The 13,858-nt window shown below is 40.5% G+C and overlaps 1 protein-coding gene across 11 annotated transcripts in view; it reads left to right on the forward strand.

Annotated features, from left to right (window-relative positions):
* CHD7 (chromodomain helicase DNA binding protein 7) overlaps nt 1–10,380 on the forward strand; it is a 133,463-nt gene extending 123,083 nt beyond the window's left edge. For 9 of the 11 annotated variants that reach the window (XM_041412998.1, XM_041413007.1, XM_041413002.1 and 6 more), the window contains 8 exons: nt 36–713; nt 1,098–1,258; nt 2,835–3,062; nt 3,290–3,733; nt 4,296–4,517; nt 4,924–5,064; nt 5,543–5,647; nt 6,455–10,380. In XM_041412998.1, coding sequence (XP_041268932.1) covers nt 36–713; nt 1,098–1,258; nt 2,835–3,062; nt 3,290–3,733; nt 4,296–4,517; nt 4,924–5,064; nt 5,543–5,647; nt 6,455–7,408 — 2,933 coding nt within the window. In that variant the 3' untranslated portion in view covers nt 7,409–10,380. The remainder of the gene's footprint in view (nt 1–35; nt 714–1,097; nt 1,259–2,834; nt 3,063–3,289; nt 3,734–4,295; nt 4,518–4,923; nt 5,065–5,542; nt 5,648–6,454) is intronic. The other 2 variants (XM_041413009.1, XM_041413008.1) reach the window with 2 other exon arrangements.
* Nucleotides 10,381–13,858: the final 3,478 nt, after the last annotated feature.

The raw sequence follows: 13,858 nt of genomic DNA on the forward strand, positions 1-13,858 counted from the left end.
TTCATGTTAAACAGCACAACTTGCTGTCCTTGCAGAACCTCCTGATCTTTCCACGCTGATTGAGCCGATCACAGAGGAGCGTGCTTCTAGAACTTTGTATCGCATCGAGCTGCTGCGCAAGATCCGCGAACAGGTTCTCCATCACCCACAGCTGGGGGAGCGGCTAAAGCTTTGCCAGCCAAGTCTGGACCTGCCAGAGTGGTGGGAGTGTGGTAAACATGATAAAGACTTACTGATTGGTGCTGCTAAACATGGAGTCAGTAGGACAGATTATCACATTCTGAATGATCCTGAACTCTCTTTTCTTGAGGCTCACAAAAACTTTGCTCAAAACAGAGGGACAGGTAATGCAAATACTGTCTCTTCTGTAAACCCTCTGGGCGCTGGCTGCAGTCAAACACCCCCAATTGTCCCATCCACACCAGTACAAGAAGAAAAGACTACAGAACCAACAGAGTCTAAAGTTGAAGGGTCTGAAAATCCAGCAGCCAAAGAAAAATCTGAAATCAAAGAGGAGACAGATACTACAGATAAGGACACTAAACCAGACTGTGATGCTGAGGCTGAGCCTGGCTCTGTTAAATGTGAATTGAAGGACATAGAAATGAGTACAGATGTAGATCCGAAATCTATTTCTGAGAAAGGTTCAGAAGAAGATGAAGAGGAGAAACTGGAAGATGATGATAAATCAGAAGAATCCTCCCAACCTGAAGGTAATACATTGGTCAGATCAGTTCTGTGTGCTTAGCACGAGCCCCACAGGTGTTGTAGCTCATGCCAGCTGGTAAGTGACACACAGGGTGCCATTATGGGCTACAAGTAGCAGTTCCTCTGCTCTTCTACATATCAGGTGGCTAAATAAGCTTGCATAAGAACCATCTAGCATCAGTGGGGTATTTCCCCACAAGGGATGATTTCCAGGAAAGCTCATTGAGTCAGTAAGCATGGTCTCTGTGCCAAATGTGGAAGGCTGGGGCTCTGCTATAGTAATTACTGAACAAAACCCGAGTTGGAAATGTTGTGTCAAGCCTGGTTGCCTTGGCTTATCTGGCTGGATAGACACTGGATGTTAATGCCTGGTCATGATTGTTATTCAGCAGGAGCAGTTTCTCAGGGTAAGAATTTTGATGAAGAAAGCAATGCCTCTATGAGTACCGCAAGAGATGAAACACGCGATGGATTCTACATAGAAGACGGGGATCCCTCTGTGGTTCAGCTGCTTCATGAGAGAACATTTGCCTTCTCATTCTGGCCTAAGGTTGGTTTGGTGTAGAAAGACATGTCTCTTTCAATTTAAGTAAAATATGGGAAATGTGCTTGAAAACTAACAGTGAGCTTTGTACTCACTTCTGGCAGGCAAGAGACCTTTTTCTGCGAATGATTTGTGGGATGGCACTTTTTTCTTTAAGCTCATACAAACTAGCAGTGGAAGTGAAAGCATAGGGTCCATAACTTTTTGTCAGCAGAGTCACACCTCTTGTACCACTGTACAGTTTTGAATTAGGAATTTTTCCTGCAGAGCAATCTGCAGAGACTTTGAAAGATCACCTTTTTATTTTGGGGTGAGGAGATTGTAGGGAAGAGTTTTGGTGACCTACATGATCTAAGCCATTATGTAATATTGACAGATGTAATTGTATTAAGGTATCCTGCAAACAGCAGTTTTAGATAGAATAAGCAGCAGTTTTAGATAGAATAAAGCTGTATCTTATTCTGGTAACAGTGCAGAAAATTGTCTAATATAAAATGTTTTTAAAAGTACAAAACTGTAACCTTGTAATAAATCCATACTTAATTTAGTGCTCTGCTTTGCAGTAAGGGGAGAGAGAAAAATAAAGTAGTAACAGTCTTAATCTTACTAATCACCATAACAGAGCCATCTGGTTGGGGCAGGGAGGGGGAGGGAAGGGGGTAGCAGGGCAAGAGGACCTTGCTCTTAATAGGCTTATTTCTGGGGAAAGCAAGCAGTCTGTTGCAGCTGCTGAGATTTGCTAGTGGCATTTGCACTGTTTTGCTTTTCAGGAAGCTAACTGATGCTCATATTCCCTAAGCAGCAGTATTTCTTAGAGTCCCAAAGTTTCTACTACTTCAGAAAGGCTAGTCTAGAATGTGCTTCAATACTGAAATAGAAAAAAAAAATCAAATAATGCTCATCTTCTCTGCTTTCAGCAAGTAATTTGGAAACATGGGCTAAAATCTTCTTCCAGTCATAGTGTAAAAGTAGAACAGCAAGTCCTTCATCTGTACAGGTTCAGCATAAGTAGACTAATAAACATAATTAGAGATTTTTAGTGTACACGCTTCAGTGAAATTTGAAGTGATAATGGGCGTGGAATGAAAATTGACATTCATTAGATGTCCCTAGGTTGGTGCCCGTTTCATAATGTTGAACTTTATTAATAGTGACGCTAATGAGGATCCACTTCCTAGGACAGAATTGCAGATCCAGCCTCTTGGATCTTGAGAACTGCAGCTTTAAGATACTGATTGCAGATGTGTTTATTTTCCCTTCCTAACTGTTGATGTTTCTAACTGAAGTTTTGTAAAACAACAGTGAGTTTCTATTAAATTTTTCAATTAGTGCATTGCCATGCAGAAAACTTTGTCTGTCTTTTCTCCTTCCCCTCACTATATACATGCAGCTTTTAAAACCTATTATTCTACAAAATTGTGTTAGCATCTTGCAAGGTGATCAGTTTATTCCTCACATGCAAAAATAGTTCTTTCTGGAAGTCTTCCTTAAGCTATGGAAACTGGACTGTGTCATAAGACTCATTGAGTTTAAAAGGTGACGTTTACACTGAGGGTTCATTACATGCTTTTCCTTTATGCAGGACCGAGTAATGATCAACCGATTAGACAACATCTGTGAAGCAGTGCTGAAAGGGAAGTGGCCAGTAAATAGGCGCCAGATGTTTGATTTCCAGGGGCTCATACCTGGGTACACTCCAACAGCTGTGGACAGCCCTCTACAGAAAAGGAGCTTTGCAGAGCTCTCCATGGTTGGTCAAGCCAGCGTCAGTGGCAGCGAAGATCTCACTGCTTCTCCTCAGTTATCAAAGGCAAGGCTACAGCATTCTCTTTTTTACATAAAACATTTTATCTTGCATGAGTTTATCTTGTGTAATAAAAAACAAACCAGCATGAATAAAATAGGAAAAACATCAAAGTGTTTCTCTGAATAAAATTAAGGCTTTGTTTTCAGAGTTATATGTTTGGAGTTTTGTTTTTAACTCAGCATAGCAAACAGAGCTTTGCTAATGTTTGGAAATGCTCGGTTTTTTATTAGGAAGATGCACTCAATTTATCAGTTCCACGTCAGAGGAGGAGGAGACGAAGAAAGATTGAAATTGAGGCTGAGAGAGCTGCCAAGAGGAGAAATCTTATGGAAATGGTTGCCCAGTTACGTGAGTCTCAGGTGGTCTCAGAAAATGGACAAGAAAAGGTTGTAGATTTATCAAAGGCCTCACGAGAGGCAACAACTTCTACCTCAAGTTTTTCATCTGTTACTTCAAAGTTTATCTTGCCTAATGTCTCCACACCTGTGTCTGATGCCTTTAAAACTCAAATGGAGCTGCTGCAAGCAGGTCTTTCACGCACACCCACAAGGCATCTACTGAATGGCTCTTTAATAGATGGAGAACCACCCATGAAGAGGAGGAGAGGAAGGAGGAAAAATGTAGAAGGGCTTGATCTGTTATTTATGAGCAACAAACGGACATCATTGACTGTAGTAAGACCGCAACCTTTTTCCTTTTGTCTCATATTTGTTCTTCTGTCTGTGGTGCTTCCTGAATGTGTTTTAAGTCTTATTGTACTCTCCCTAATAGAAACATACAGTTTTTACCCAACCAGGTTTTTCTTTGTTTAGAGCTGTTAATTCTTTATTAATCAAACAAAATGTGCACATCAAGATTTTACTGTAAGTGAGTTTTGGGTAGCTTGTACTTTCTAAATTCCTTTTTTTTTTTTTTTTTTTTACAAAATATATTTCTAACAACATACATTTTGAGGCTTAAATATGTCTTTCTTATGTGTTGAAAAGTGAAGGTCTTGAAGAATCTTGGAGGACATGCACTGGAAATGCAAAAAAACTGTTTGCATTTAGCACTATGTTCTTTATTGTTCAAGGATGTAAAATTTTCAAAATTCCCTGATGCAATATACTACTCTATGTAGTATGAGTATTTAACTCCATTAACTCTTGTTGAACATTTCACTTCAGTCAGTCCCTGAAATTATTTCTCCAGGTGTTCCTGTGAACGGAAGACTAATACAGATGTGATTGTTTTCAGGAGGATGCAGAAGTGACCAAAGCTTTTGAAGAAGATATGGAAGCCCTACCAGCAAGGAACATTCCATCTCCTGGTCAATTAGACCCAGACACTCGCATCCCTGTAATCAATCTAGAGGATGGGACCAGGCTGGTGGGAGAGGATGCCCCGAAAAACAAGGATCTAGTTGAATGGCTTAAGTTGCATCCTACTTACACTGTAGATATGCCAAGTTATGTACCAGTAAGTATGTGATTCTAAAAGTGTTGTTCTATTATATTAATACAAAAGTTGGTTTTACGGACTCAGACTGAATTCCCTCACATTGGGCATAGTCATTTGATTTTGTAGCTTGCATTTCAACAGAGGTTTTCTCTTTATCCACCATTCCTGTTTTATCCATACCCAAGTGACACTGGGGTGTTTGATTTGCTCTTCCTTTCTTAACATTTGTATGCAATAGGATGTTAGAACCACATTTGTCAAGTTCCGCAGAATTTCTTCATCTGATACAGAAAAAATTCTTTTCATGTTATCTGAGAGTAAAGTAATGGGATCCCTTCTTAAAATTGTTGTGAGAAGGGGTACCATGATTGGTGATTTTTGTCAAGAAATGAAATGAAAAGCAATAAATTTCTCTTCTTTCTAGAAGAGTGCAGATGTGCTGTTTTCCCCATTTCAGAAGCCGAAACAAAAACGACACAGATGTCGAAACCCTAATAAACTGGATATAAACACCTTGACAGGAGAAGAAAGGGTACCTGTTGTAAATAAACGAAATGGAAAGAAGGTAAAAATTAAGTTACTTCAGTCAAGGTCTTTAATCAAGTCTTTGCATGTGGAAAGCAGGTTTTCTACTCCAAGCTTTCTCTTTAAAAGTTTAATAATTTGGCACCAGCAGTTTTTCTTACTGGACTGTGCCACCTGGTTCCTTTAATTCCTTCTTTGCTCTTCCATTGCATTCATATTAATCACCTGAGTGAATAACTCTCATTTTTTGAACCTATATAGCACATTTTGTTCTTAGATACAAAATTTATTACCAGACCTGCCTAAGCTGCAGCACTTTACTGTTTTTTTAAAAGGTGAATTTGTCAATTGAGGTATCACTAGCTGGTTTCAAAGTATTTTTTCACAGTAAATTGAAAGTCTTTGCTGCCGTCCTTCTGAGATAAAATAGAAAGAAAGATAGAAAATGTCTGTATAAGTAGTTGACTGGTTTTGTTGGTGGGTTTTTGTTAAAGTCATAACCTTGTCTTTTGCATTAGATGGGTGGAGCTATGGCCCCTCCAATGAAGGACTTGCCAAGATGGCTGGAAGAAAATCCTGAGTTTGCTGTTGCTCCAGATTGGACTGACATTGTTAAACAGTCTGTAAGTGAAACTCTCTTCCATGCATCACTGCAGGTTATAGCACAGAAAAGTTGAAGGCAGTGTAAATTAATTATTAAGTCTTTATCTCATAGCTGGTTTTTAGAAAATCATGGTGTCTGTGTAGGAGTTACCCAGCTCGGGGGCAGTGGTGATAGAAGGCTGCTGCAGAAATGGGATTGAAATACACTCAAAAAATCAGCTGCAGTTAAGGCAGCCTTCAGCATTTGTTTTGCTTTTGTTTTTTTTTTTCTTTTTTCTCTTATAAGTAACAATCCTTAAAAACCACAGGTATTTGTACATTAGGAGCTACTAAGAAAATATTTTTCCTATTCATAACAGAAATACAATTCATTGTCTCAGTAACAGGCAGCATCAATGGAATAGGTTTTCTGTCTTTTATTGTACAACACTTCTTTGAAAATAAAGGGGGAAATTCTCCAAGTACTCAATTTAATAGAATATTACTATTCTGAAATTCAGTACAAATTATGAAGATACATACTTGTAAACTGCAACAGATCAGGATGGGGTTTGTTAATGAACTTACAGAGTTTTCAGTATGTATTATTTTACTGTTGTGTTTAAATATAAAAAAAATCTGTGATCTTGGTTTCTTCAGCTTTCTTTACTCGTTTTACTGCCATTTACTATAGTACTAAGCTAGTCACCATTTGCCAGGGTGAAAAAACAAACCACTTTTGGAGTATGCTGAAATCCCTTCTGTTTCTTCTATCCTCATCAGTTAACTGCTGAAAGCTAAAAAAGCCAATCAAGGATAAAGCTTGTTTTTTCACCTTCTCTTTTTAGGGTTTCGTTCCAGAGTCCATGTTTGACCGTCTTCTCACTGGACCTGTTGTGAGGGAGGAAGGAGCAAGCAGAAGAGGAAGAAGGCCAAAAAGTGAAATTGCCAAAGCAGCTGCAGCAGCTGCTGCTGTAGCATCAACTTCGGGAATCAACCCACTACTAATGAACAGTCTGTTTGCTGGAATGGACCTCACAAGCCTCCAGAACCTACAGAACCTGCAGTCTCTCCAGCTCGCGGGCCTCATGGGCTTTCCACCAGGGCTAGCAACAGCTGCTGCTGCTGGGGGGGACGCTAAAAATCCGGCTGCCATGTTGCCTCTGATGTTGCCAGGGATGGCAGGACTGCCCAATATGTTTGGACTAAGCGGATTGTTGAATAACCCGATCACGGCTACTACTGGAAATGCCACTACTGCTTCCGGTCAAGGAGAGACTGAGGATGGCGCTTCAAAAGCTGAAGAGAAGAAAAATGAGAATGAAGAGGAGAACAAAGACTCTGAGAAAAGCACAGACACTGTTTCTGCTACTGACTCTGCGAATGGATCTGTCAGTGCTGCTACTGCGGCGACTACCGCCACTGCCACCACTACCACCACCACCAACACTGGATTGCCCACAAACCCTCTGGCCTTCAATCCTTTCCTGCTGTCTACCATGGCTCCTGGCCTCTTCTATCCATCTATGTTTCTACCTCCAGGACTGGGAGGATTGACTCTGCCCGGTTTCCCAGCACTAGCAGGACTTCAGAATGCAGTGGGCTCCAATGAAGAGAAGGCTACTGACAAAACTGAAGGAGCTGCCTTTAAAGATGAAGAAAATCTCGAAGGCAGTGATGCAGAGGAGAGCCTTGATAAAACTGCAGATTCCTCCGTTTTAGAAGATGAAATAGCACAGGGTGAAGAATTAGACTCACTTGATGGGGGGGAAGAAATAGAAAACAATGAAAACGATGAATAACCAGTACCAGTTACAGTTAAAGTGTTTTAAACTTTCGACAAGTGGTAGTCCTACTGTTTACACTCACAGTTAATGTCCATACTTAGTTTTTATAAGCTGTTCTGTAACATAGTGTAGCAAAAAAAAAAAAAAAAGTTCAAGTCATGTTATACAGATGTGTCAAAAGGTATCTTGGTCATTAAGTATTGTGCAGTGCATTATTTATTATCCCTAGGAGAGATGAAATTTGAGAGGTGATCATGTCTTTTTAAGGAAATTGACATAATGCTCTGCTTTTTTTTTCTTTTGGTACCATTGGTATTATGAATTAAGCAGCAATTTGTAATCAAGTGGCACTAATAGAAGGAAGTGCTGCTTAAAGGAAGGATGAAGTTATATATTTAATTTTTTTTTCTTTTTTTTCCTTTTTTTTTTTTTTTTTTTTTGCTGTGAAGGTCAAGATGAAATTTACCATACATATCGTACTCGCGCTTCATTTTGACTGTATGGGAGTTCACCCGCTCACATGCGCGCACACACCCACACACACACTCTCTCTCTGACAATCTTCATGATAGTGTGAATGTCTCTGTCTTGAGACGCAGCAATAATAAGGCAGCTGTTGAATGTGAAGAGTACCTTTTGGAAATTAACCCGTGGAGAAGGTTCTTACAGGATAAAGCTACAGTTTAATCGTCTCGTGATCTTGTAATGCACTGGTATAAACAAAAAGAAAAAAATCAGGTACCTTTTTTAAATTAAAGGACTTTGTTACTTTAGCCACAAAGCTAAACAGCATTACCTCAACTCTAAACTAGCCTTGAAGTTTACAGACATGACTTTGTAAATGTATTGTTTTTCTTTGTTGTGATGTCTTTTTATTTTTTTTTCTTTGGAAACTGCTATCATGTAAGATAAGATGTAAATTGCTGCCAACTGTAGTAATGATGCTTTTAATAAAAGTGACCCATGATATGCAGAGATGTAATTATAGAATGTAGTGTTTAGGGACAACCAAACTGGTGTTCACTTTCTGTATTTGTATTTGTGGCTTTTTTATAGCATTTTCCTGCTATATTCTTTATAGATTAGTGGCTGTAAATGCTGAACTGATCGTCTTCAGGGGACTAGGCAGGAAGAGAAACCTTGAATTGCCTTCATATTTTCCACTCTAAGTAACTCTACAGAAATACATGCTAAAATCCCTACTTTACTCCTTCAAAGGGGCATGAGAGACTGAGAATACTTTAAATGTGTTCAGCATGTGATAATGTGGTACACTAAAGAACAAAAGGGCAAAAGAAAAATGAGGCTTTAATAGGCACAATATCTAGGTCATTTATCCTTGGTTAATGGGTAGAAAAACACAATGCTGTAGTGACAGCAAGGGATACAAAGGCTCTGTGGTGTCCTGTAGACCAGAGCTTGTGATGCCAGAAACCACTGTGTCAAACAACCTACATGAAACTAAAACTGACCCACTTTTTATAAAAACCAGTGTCTCTTCTGGAGAGCTACCGATTTGTACCCTTTTGTGACCTTTTGATATTCGAGATAATGTACCATTTGAGAACTTCTGTTTTCATGGTGTTGTCACCTTGACACACACATACACAACAAGCTCCAGAGTGAGGATAAAAGGTTAGATTTTCAGTGGAGTACATGAAAAATTAGCTATTTCAGTAGCCAGCTGTGGGTGGACCCCTGTCTTTAGGACTCACATTATCTGTGCTTTTGGAATGCTGGAGAGCTGCAAACCTCACTCTCATGTACACTGTGAATTTGCACGAGAGCTCAAACGGGCAAGTATTGCAAGGCTGAAATTTGGTCCCAAGGGGGATATATAAAAAGGGGTGAACTTGGCTTGAAAAGGATATTTCATGGACGATGAAAGTAGATGAGAAATGAAGGCTTAGGAAGTGATTTTTGTGTGAATGAATCATAGGCACACACTGTTGAAATGAATAGATGTCAGGATGTCTTGTACTGCCACTTAAATAGATCATAGGGAGTTAATGAAGGTCAGGAAGGATTCCCCCTGCATGGACATCACTGAATGGTGATGAGGTGTGTTATTCCTGCCTCTTTCTAAAACATCACATGTAGACCATGGCAAAAAGTGAGAGGGTGAAAGCAAAGGCACATTAACTTGGGCAGGTGTGTTACATACTCTGTTGAATTCATTTGAGCTGTTTTTTAAGTTGTTATTAAATGCCTTGTCATATTTTTTTTTCTACTTATAAAATTCCCACTGTAAGAGTTTGTAGGTGCTTCCCATTGTGTGTATTCCACATATGGTACCAAATAGTAGGGTGTTTTTAGTTCAGTTTTATAATTTCCAGAAGAGATTTACGGAGACTAATGATATCCCTTGGGAGAACCCTTTTTAATTGGCAAGACTAGAAATTATACTGTTAAATGCTGTACTTAGTCCCTTTCTCCTGTGTCAAAATGGGGAAGTGCTGGTAACTTCTGTTTTTGCCTATAGGTTTTTGACATGGAAACATCCAACGCATGATGTAGGGTGTCCAAGTGACAAATGAGTGAATCTTACCCCTAATACAAGCATCTTCCATGATGGCATTACTCATCTGCCTTTCCTACTCAAAAAAAAAAAAAAAAAACCAAAAAAAACCAAAAAATAGCAAAACCAGTGAACTGTTGCAGCAGAACAAATGCCATAGGAATGGGAGAGCCTCCATGCTTTGTGCTTCCCTAACAGCCTTGCTTCCTAGGAGCCAAATAGACCTTTCACTTGTTGGAAAGGTGGTGACATTTGATTTTTGGAAGGGATATGGGCCCCTGGTATGAAAAATGAAGTGGGGGGATTGCCATCTAATGTCCGAGAAATGTATTACATGAAAATATGAAGGTTTTTCTTTGATTTGACAGAGTTTTTACATGTTAATTATTGCAAAGATTCTTACGGAGTTTTAAAAGTGTGTCTAAATGAATAAAAGCTTACGTGAGTAAGATGCATAGATCAGAAACTATTCTGCACTTGATTCACATTTGGAGCACCCTTTCTGTCTCTCATGATGAGGAACCTTTCGTTTGCAACCAACCATTTTTTGCTGGACCTCCTAATGGCCGTGGAAATGTTAATGGGGTTATCAATGAATATAAATTAGTTTCTGTGTTGCTTTCAAAAAGAAAGTACCTGTGTCAAAGTACAGCAGTGGTCTGCATGCTAACACAGCCTGCTCTGTGTGCATGGTGTGCAGCCCTGCCAAGGGAAAGAACCGAACAGCAACAGATCTGCTCAGGCAACTACAGACACAATTTTTAATAAGGGAACTATAAAGGAGAACCAGTTCAAGTGTGAGTCTTGAAAACTGTTGCTGATGAAATAGTGGGCAAATTCCTAAACCAATCCCAGGTTTTTTCAGTCAGCTTCAGTCTCTTGTTCTGTATTGATGTCAAATATCAAAGTGTAATGCTTATTGGAATTGCACACTTCTATTGAGGACCTTTGCCACTGAGCACTTCCTCATTTGAGAAGGGCTTAAGATTGAGGGGAGGGAGGGGTCTTCAATTGTATTTTCTGTATTAAGCTTCCCATCGACTTTTGTGAACAAAACTGCTTGGGACATTTAAGATTTCTGTTGCTTCTGCACCTTACGTTTCTGCTACCTCTGAATCCTTAACATCAGGCCTGGGGTCAGGAAGTGTTAGGATGTGTGAGGGCACTCAGACCTGCTGCCTCCACACTGTTTTCTGGGCACCTGACAGGTGCCAGCCCATGAATGTTTCTGACTCCTCAGTGGGAAAGAGTGCTGACTTTTGCTTCCATGCTGTGCAAATAACCTGTTTACCCCTTTGGCTTTAAGTGATGCCTTGAAGCGACCTGGAGATGGCTTCTTACATAGCCAGGTGATGTTTTAGGCATCTAGTCCAATCAGTAGCTTGAGTCAGCTGTTCTGAGGAGAATGTGTGAAGGAAATTCAATTATGTGATTGACAGTTGTTATGATCAAGCTTTGATGGGACTTATGAAGACCTCTCTTGGAATGCGGAGTGAATGTCCCAGCTCAGTCTGCATGCAGTTTTAGATAATAGATTTGATGCAGAAAAGCAAACACTAGTATAAGGAACTATAGTACAAAATACTTATTTTCTAGAAGGGGATAAATCCTCGTCACTGGATGTTTTTGTTTTTCCAGGTCCTATGGATTGCTGTCAGCAATGGTAAAACCATCAAAGCGTAATCATTTGAGCTATTTCTGTTGCAGTAGCTTAGTAGTTTCCAATCTATTACTTGTCCTTCCTCAGTCTTTGCTTAAGAAATTTAGGTATTAATGATAGCTGGAAGTCAGAGGCTTCATTAAAATCTGGTAATTGTAGTTACATTAGAAATAAAAACCCCCATCCCTCCATTTAGAAAGTGTGCTTGGAGTATGCTGATGCAAATACTGTTAACTGGGGTCTCACCAAAGAAAGTCTTTTCTTCTTTTAGTTCCAGCTTTTTATATGTGTTCCTTATTAACCTAAAGGGCAATATGGAGATGTTAACCATAGATTCATCAATCTTCTGGGCTGTTGTACCCATGAACTGAATGGCAGGCAAACTATAAGCTTTAAAGAGTGAGTCCAGTGATGGTGCACGGCTCCATGGGCAAGACAAGTCAACTCTGATACCACAGCTTTTATAGCTCTCTTCTTGGATGATGCCTTGGCCTTCCAGGTCTCAGGAAGTGCTGGGAACCTGTGGGCTTTGCCGGCAAAAGAGTTGGGAGCAGCAGTGCCATGGTCTCCTCCTCCCACAGGGTTTCAGCTATTGTTGGGCCTGGGGAAGGATTTGCATATCTGTGAGTGCAGAGCTGATGTTCCCTCCCTCCGCTCAGAGGCCCTGCAAGGAAACTCCATGATCCTTCCCTTTTTTTTCCTCATCTTTTCCCCCCCCGCCCCTCCACCCTTCTAAGGGCTAGTAGAAAATAAGAGACGGCCATTGTATTTCACTGCAGCAGCATTGTTCTGCACCAGACAAAGATAGCATATTTTTCTGAACCATAGTTTCTGCTCTTTCAGCCATGGCTGGCTACTGATGAGCAGCTGTGCAGACTCTGAATAGCCTAAGGCATTTCCTAAAACCATTAAAAAATATGAATTTTCCCCAAACATGTGCCAAACCCCTCCCAAAAATATGTGGCAGGAGGAGGACTGCAAAGTCTTTGCTCTTTGTCCAGAATATATTTTCCTAAAATGAAACTTTCAAGGCATGCCTGCTTTCAGAGAAAGCATGGATGTTCTCTCAAACAAATCAGTTGATTCTGGGAGGATATACTTGAGTCCTGTTTAGAAGAATATTTTATAAGGAAAAAAAAAAGATTTTTTAATATTAAGGATTTTTTGTGAAGGAAAGAGCTGAAACTGACGAGTTTAAACTAAGCTATATAATTTTGCTTTATGATCCAACCAGGTGCTGGTAATAAGTAGCTGAAGAAAATGTTAAAAATCAGTCCTGTTCCTCACCTGCCATGCATGTGACATTTCTGAAATATCATTTTGGGCTGTCACTGTAAGGACATGCTTTTTCTTCCCAGTCGTCTTCAAGTTCTTCTCAACCAGACTGGCCATCTTCTGCTGTCTCAGTCTGCAGCAGGCTTGCCATCTGCTATATGGCTAATCAATTCACAAAGGTGCTGCTGGGCAGTGCAGACTCCCTGTCCTCTGCCAATATTTTCTGGAAGTTGTCAAACATAGCTGAATTTGTTCTCAGCTGTCACAATCATCGCATTGATTCCAGCTTGTAGCACTCTAGTGACCAGTGGGGTATGCGCTTTGTTTTGCAAGCAGTGTTTGCTCTTTTGTGCCTGTTTGATTAGGCTGGAGCTATCGCTGGAGTCTGAGGGAGCGTCTCTCGGGCTGCAGGTAAAAGGTGCCCTCTGACTGTTTTACCTTGCCCGCTCCCAAGTTTGAAAGGTGAGCCTGTGGGCGAATCAGCAGACCAGGACTCCAGATTCAATTTCTAATTCTGTCTTCTTCCCTGAGGCAGTTGCTTTAATTGCGGTTTCCAATCTTCCGAATGGAGAATGACACTTGCCTTCTTCACAGAGATATTGTGAGGCTAATGTTAGCAACAATCATGCAGCACTCAAACCACCCTGATTAGGACTGCCTCAGTAGAACTCCAGCTCATCCTTGAACATGACAGTCTTCATTACATCTTGGGCTGTCCTAGTACGGCCCCCCTCAATCAATGGCTGCCACGGTCCGATGGCAAACCTGCTACCTGGCTGTGAGGTACCAAATCTGCTGCCTTCTCTCTCCCACTTCCATGGAAAACTGTGTGCCAAGCTGTGGGTCTCGCTTCTCATTGTCCTGTTGAGTTCCCACTGTCAAGGCAGAGCTGTGGCTATTGCTTTCGCTGCACAACTTGCTACCACTTGACCTTGGGGCCGCTTTTTGTTCTGACTGCATAGTACATCACAGAAATGGGAACATAAATCAGTACACTGACTTCTTCAGGATG

The sequence above is a fragment of the Onychostruthus taczanowskii genome, unplaced genomic scaffold, assembly GCF_017590055.1.
Source record: "Onychostruthus taczanowskii isolate IOZ18803 unplaced genomic scaffold, ASM1759005v1 scaffold4, whole genome shotgun sequence".
NCBI classification, from domain to species: domain Eukaryota; kingdom Metazoa; phylum Chordata; class Aves; order Passeriformes; family Passeridae; genus Onychostruthus; species Onychostruthus taczanowskii.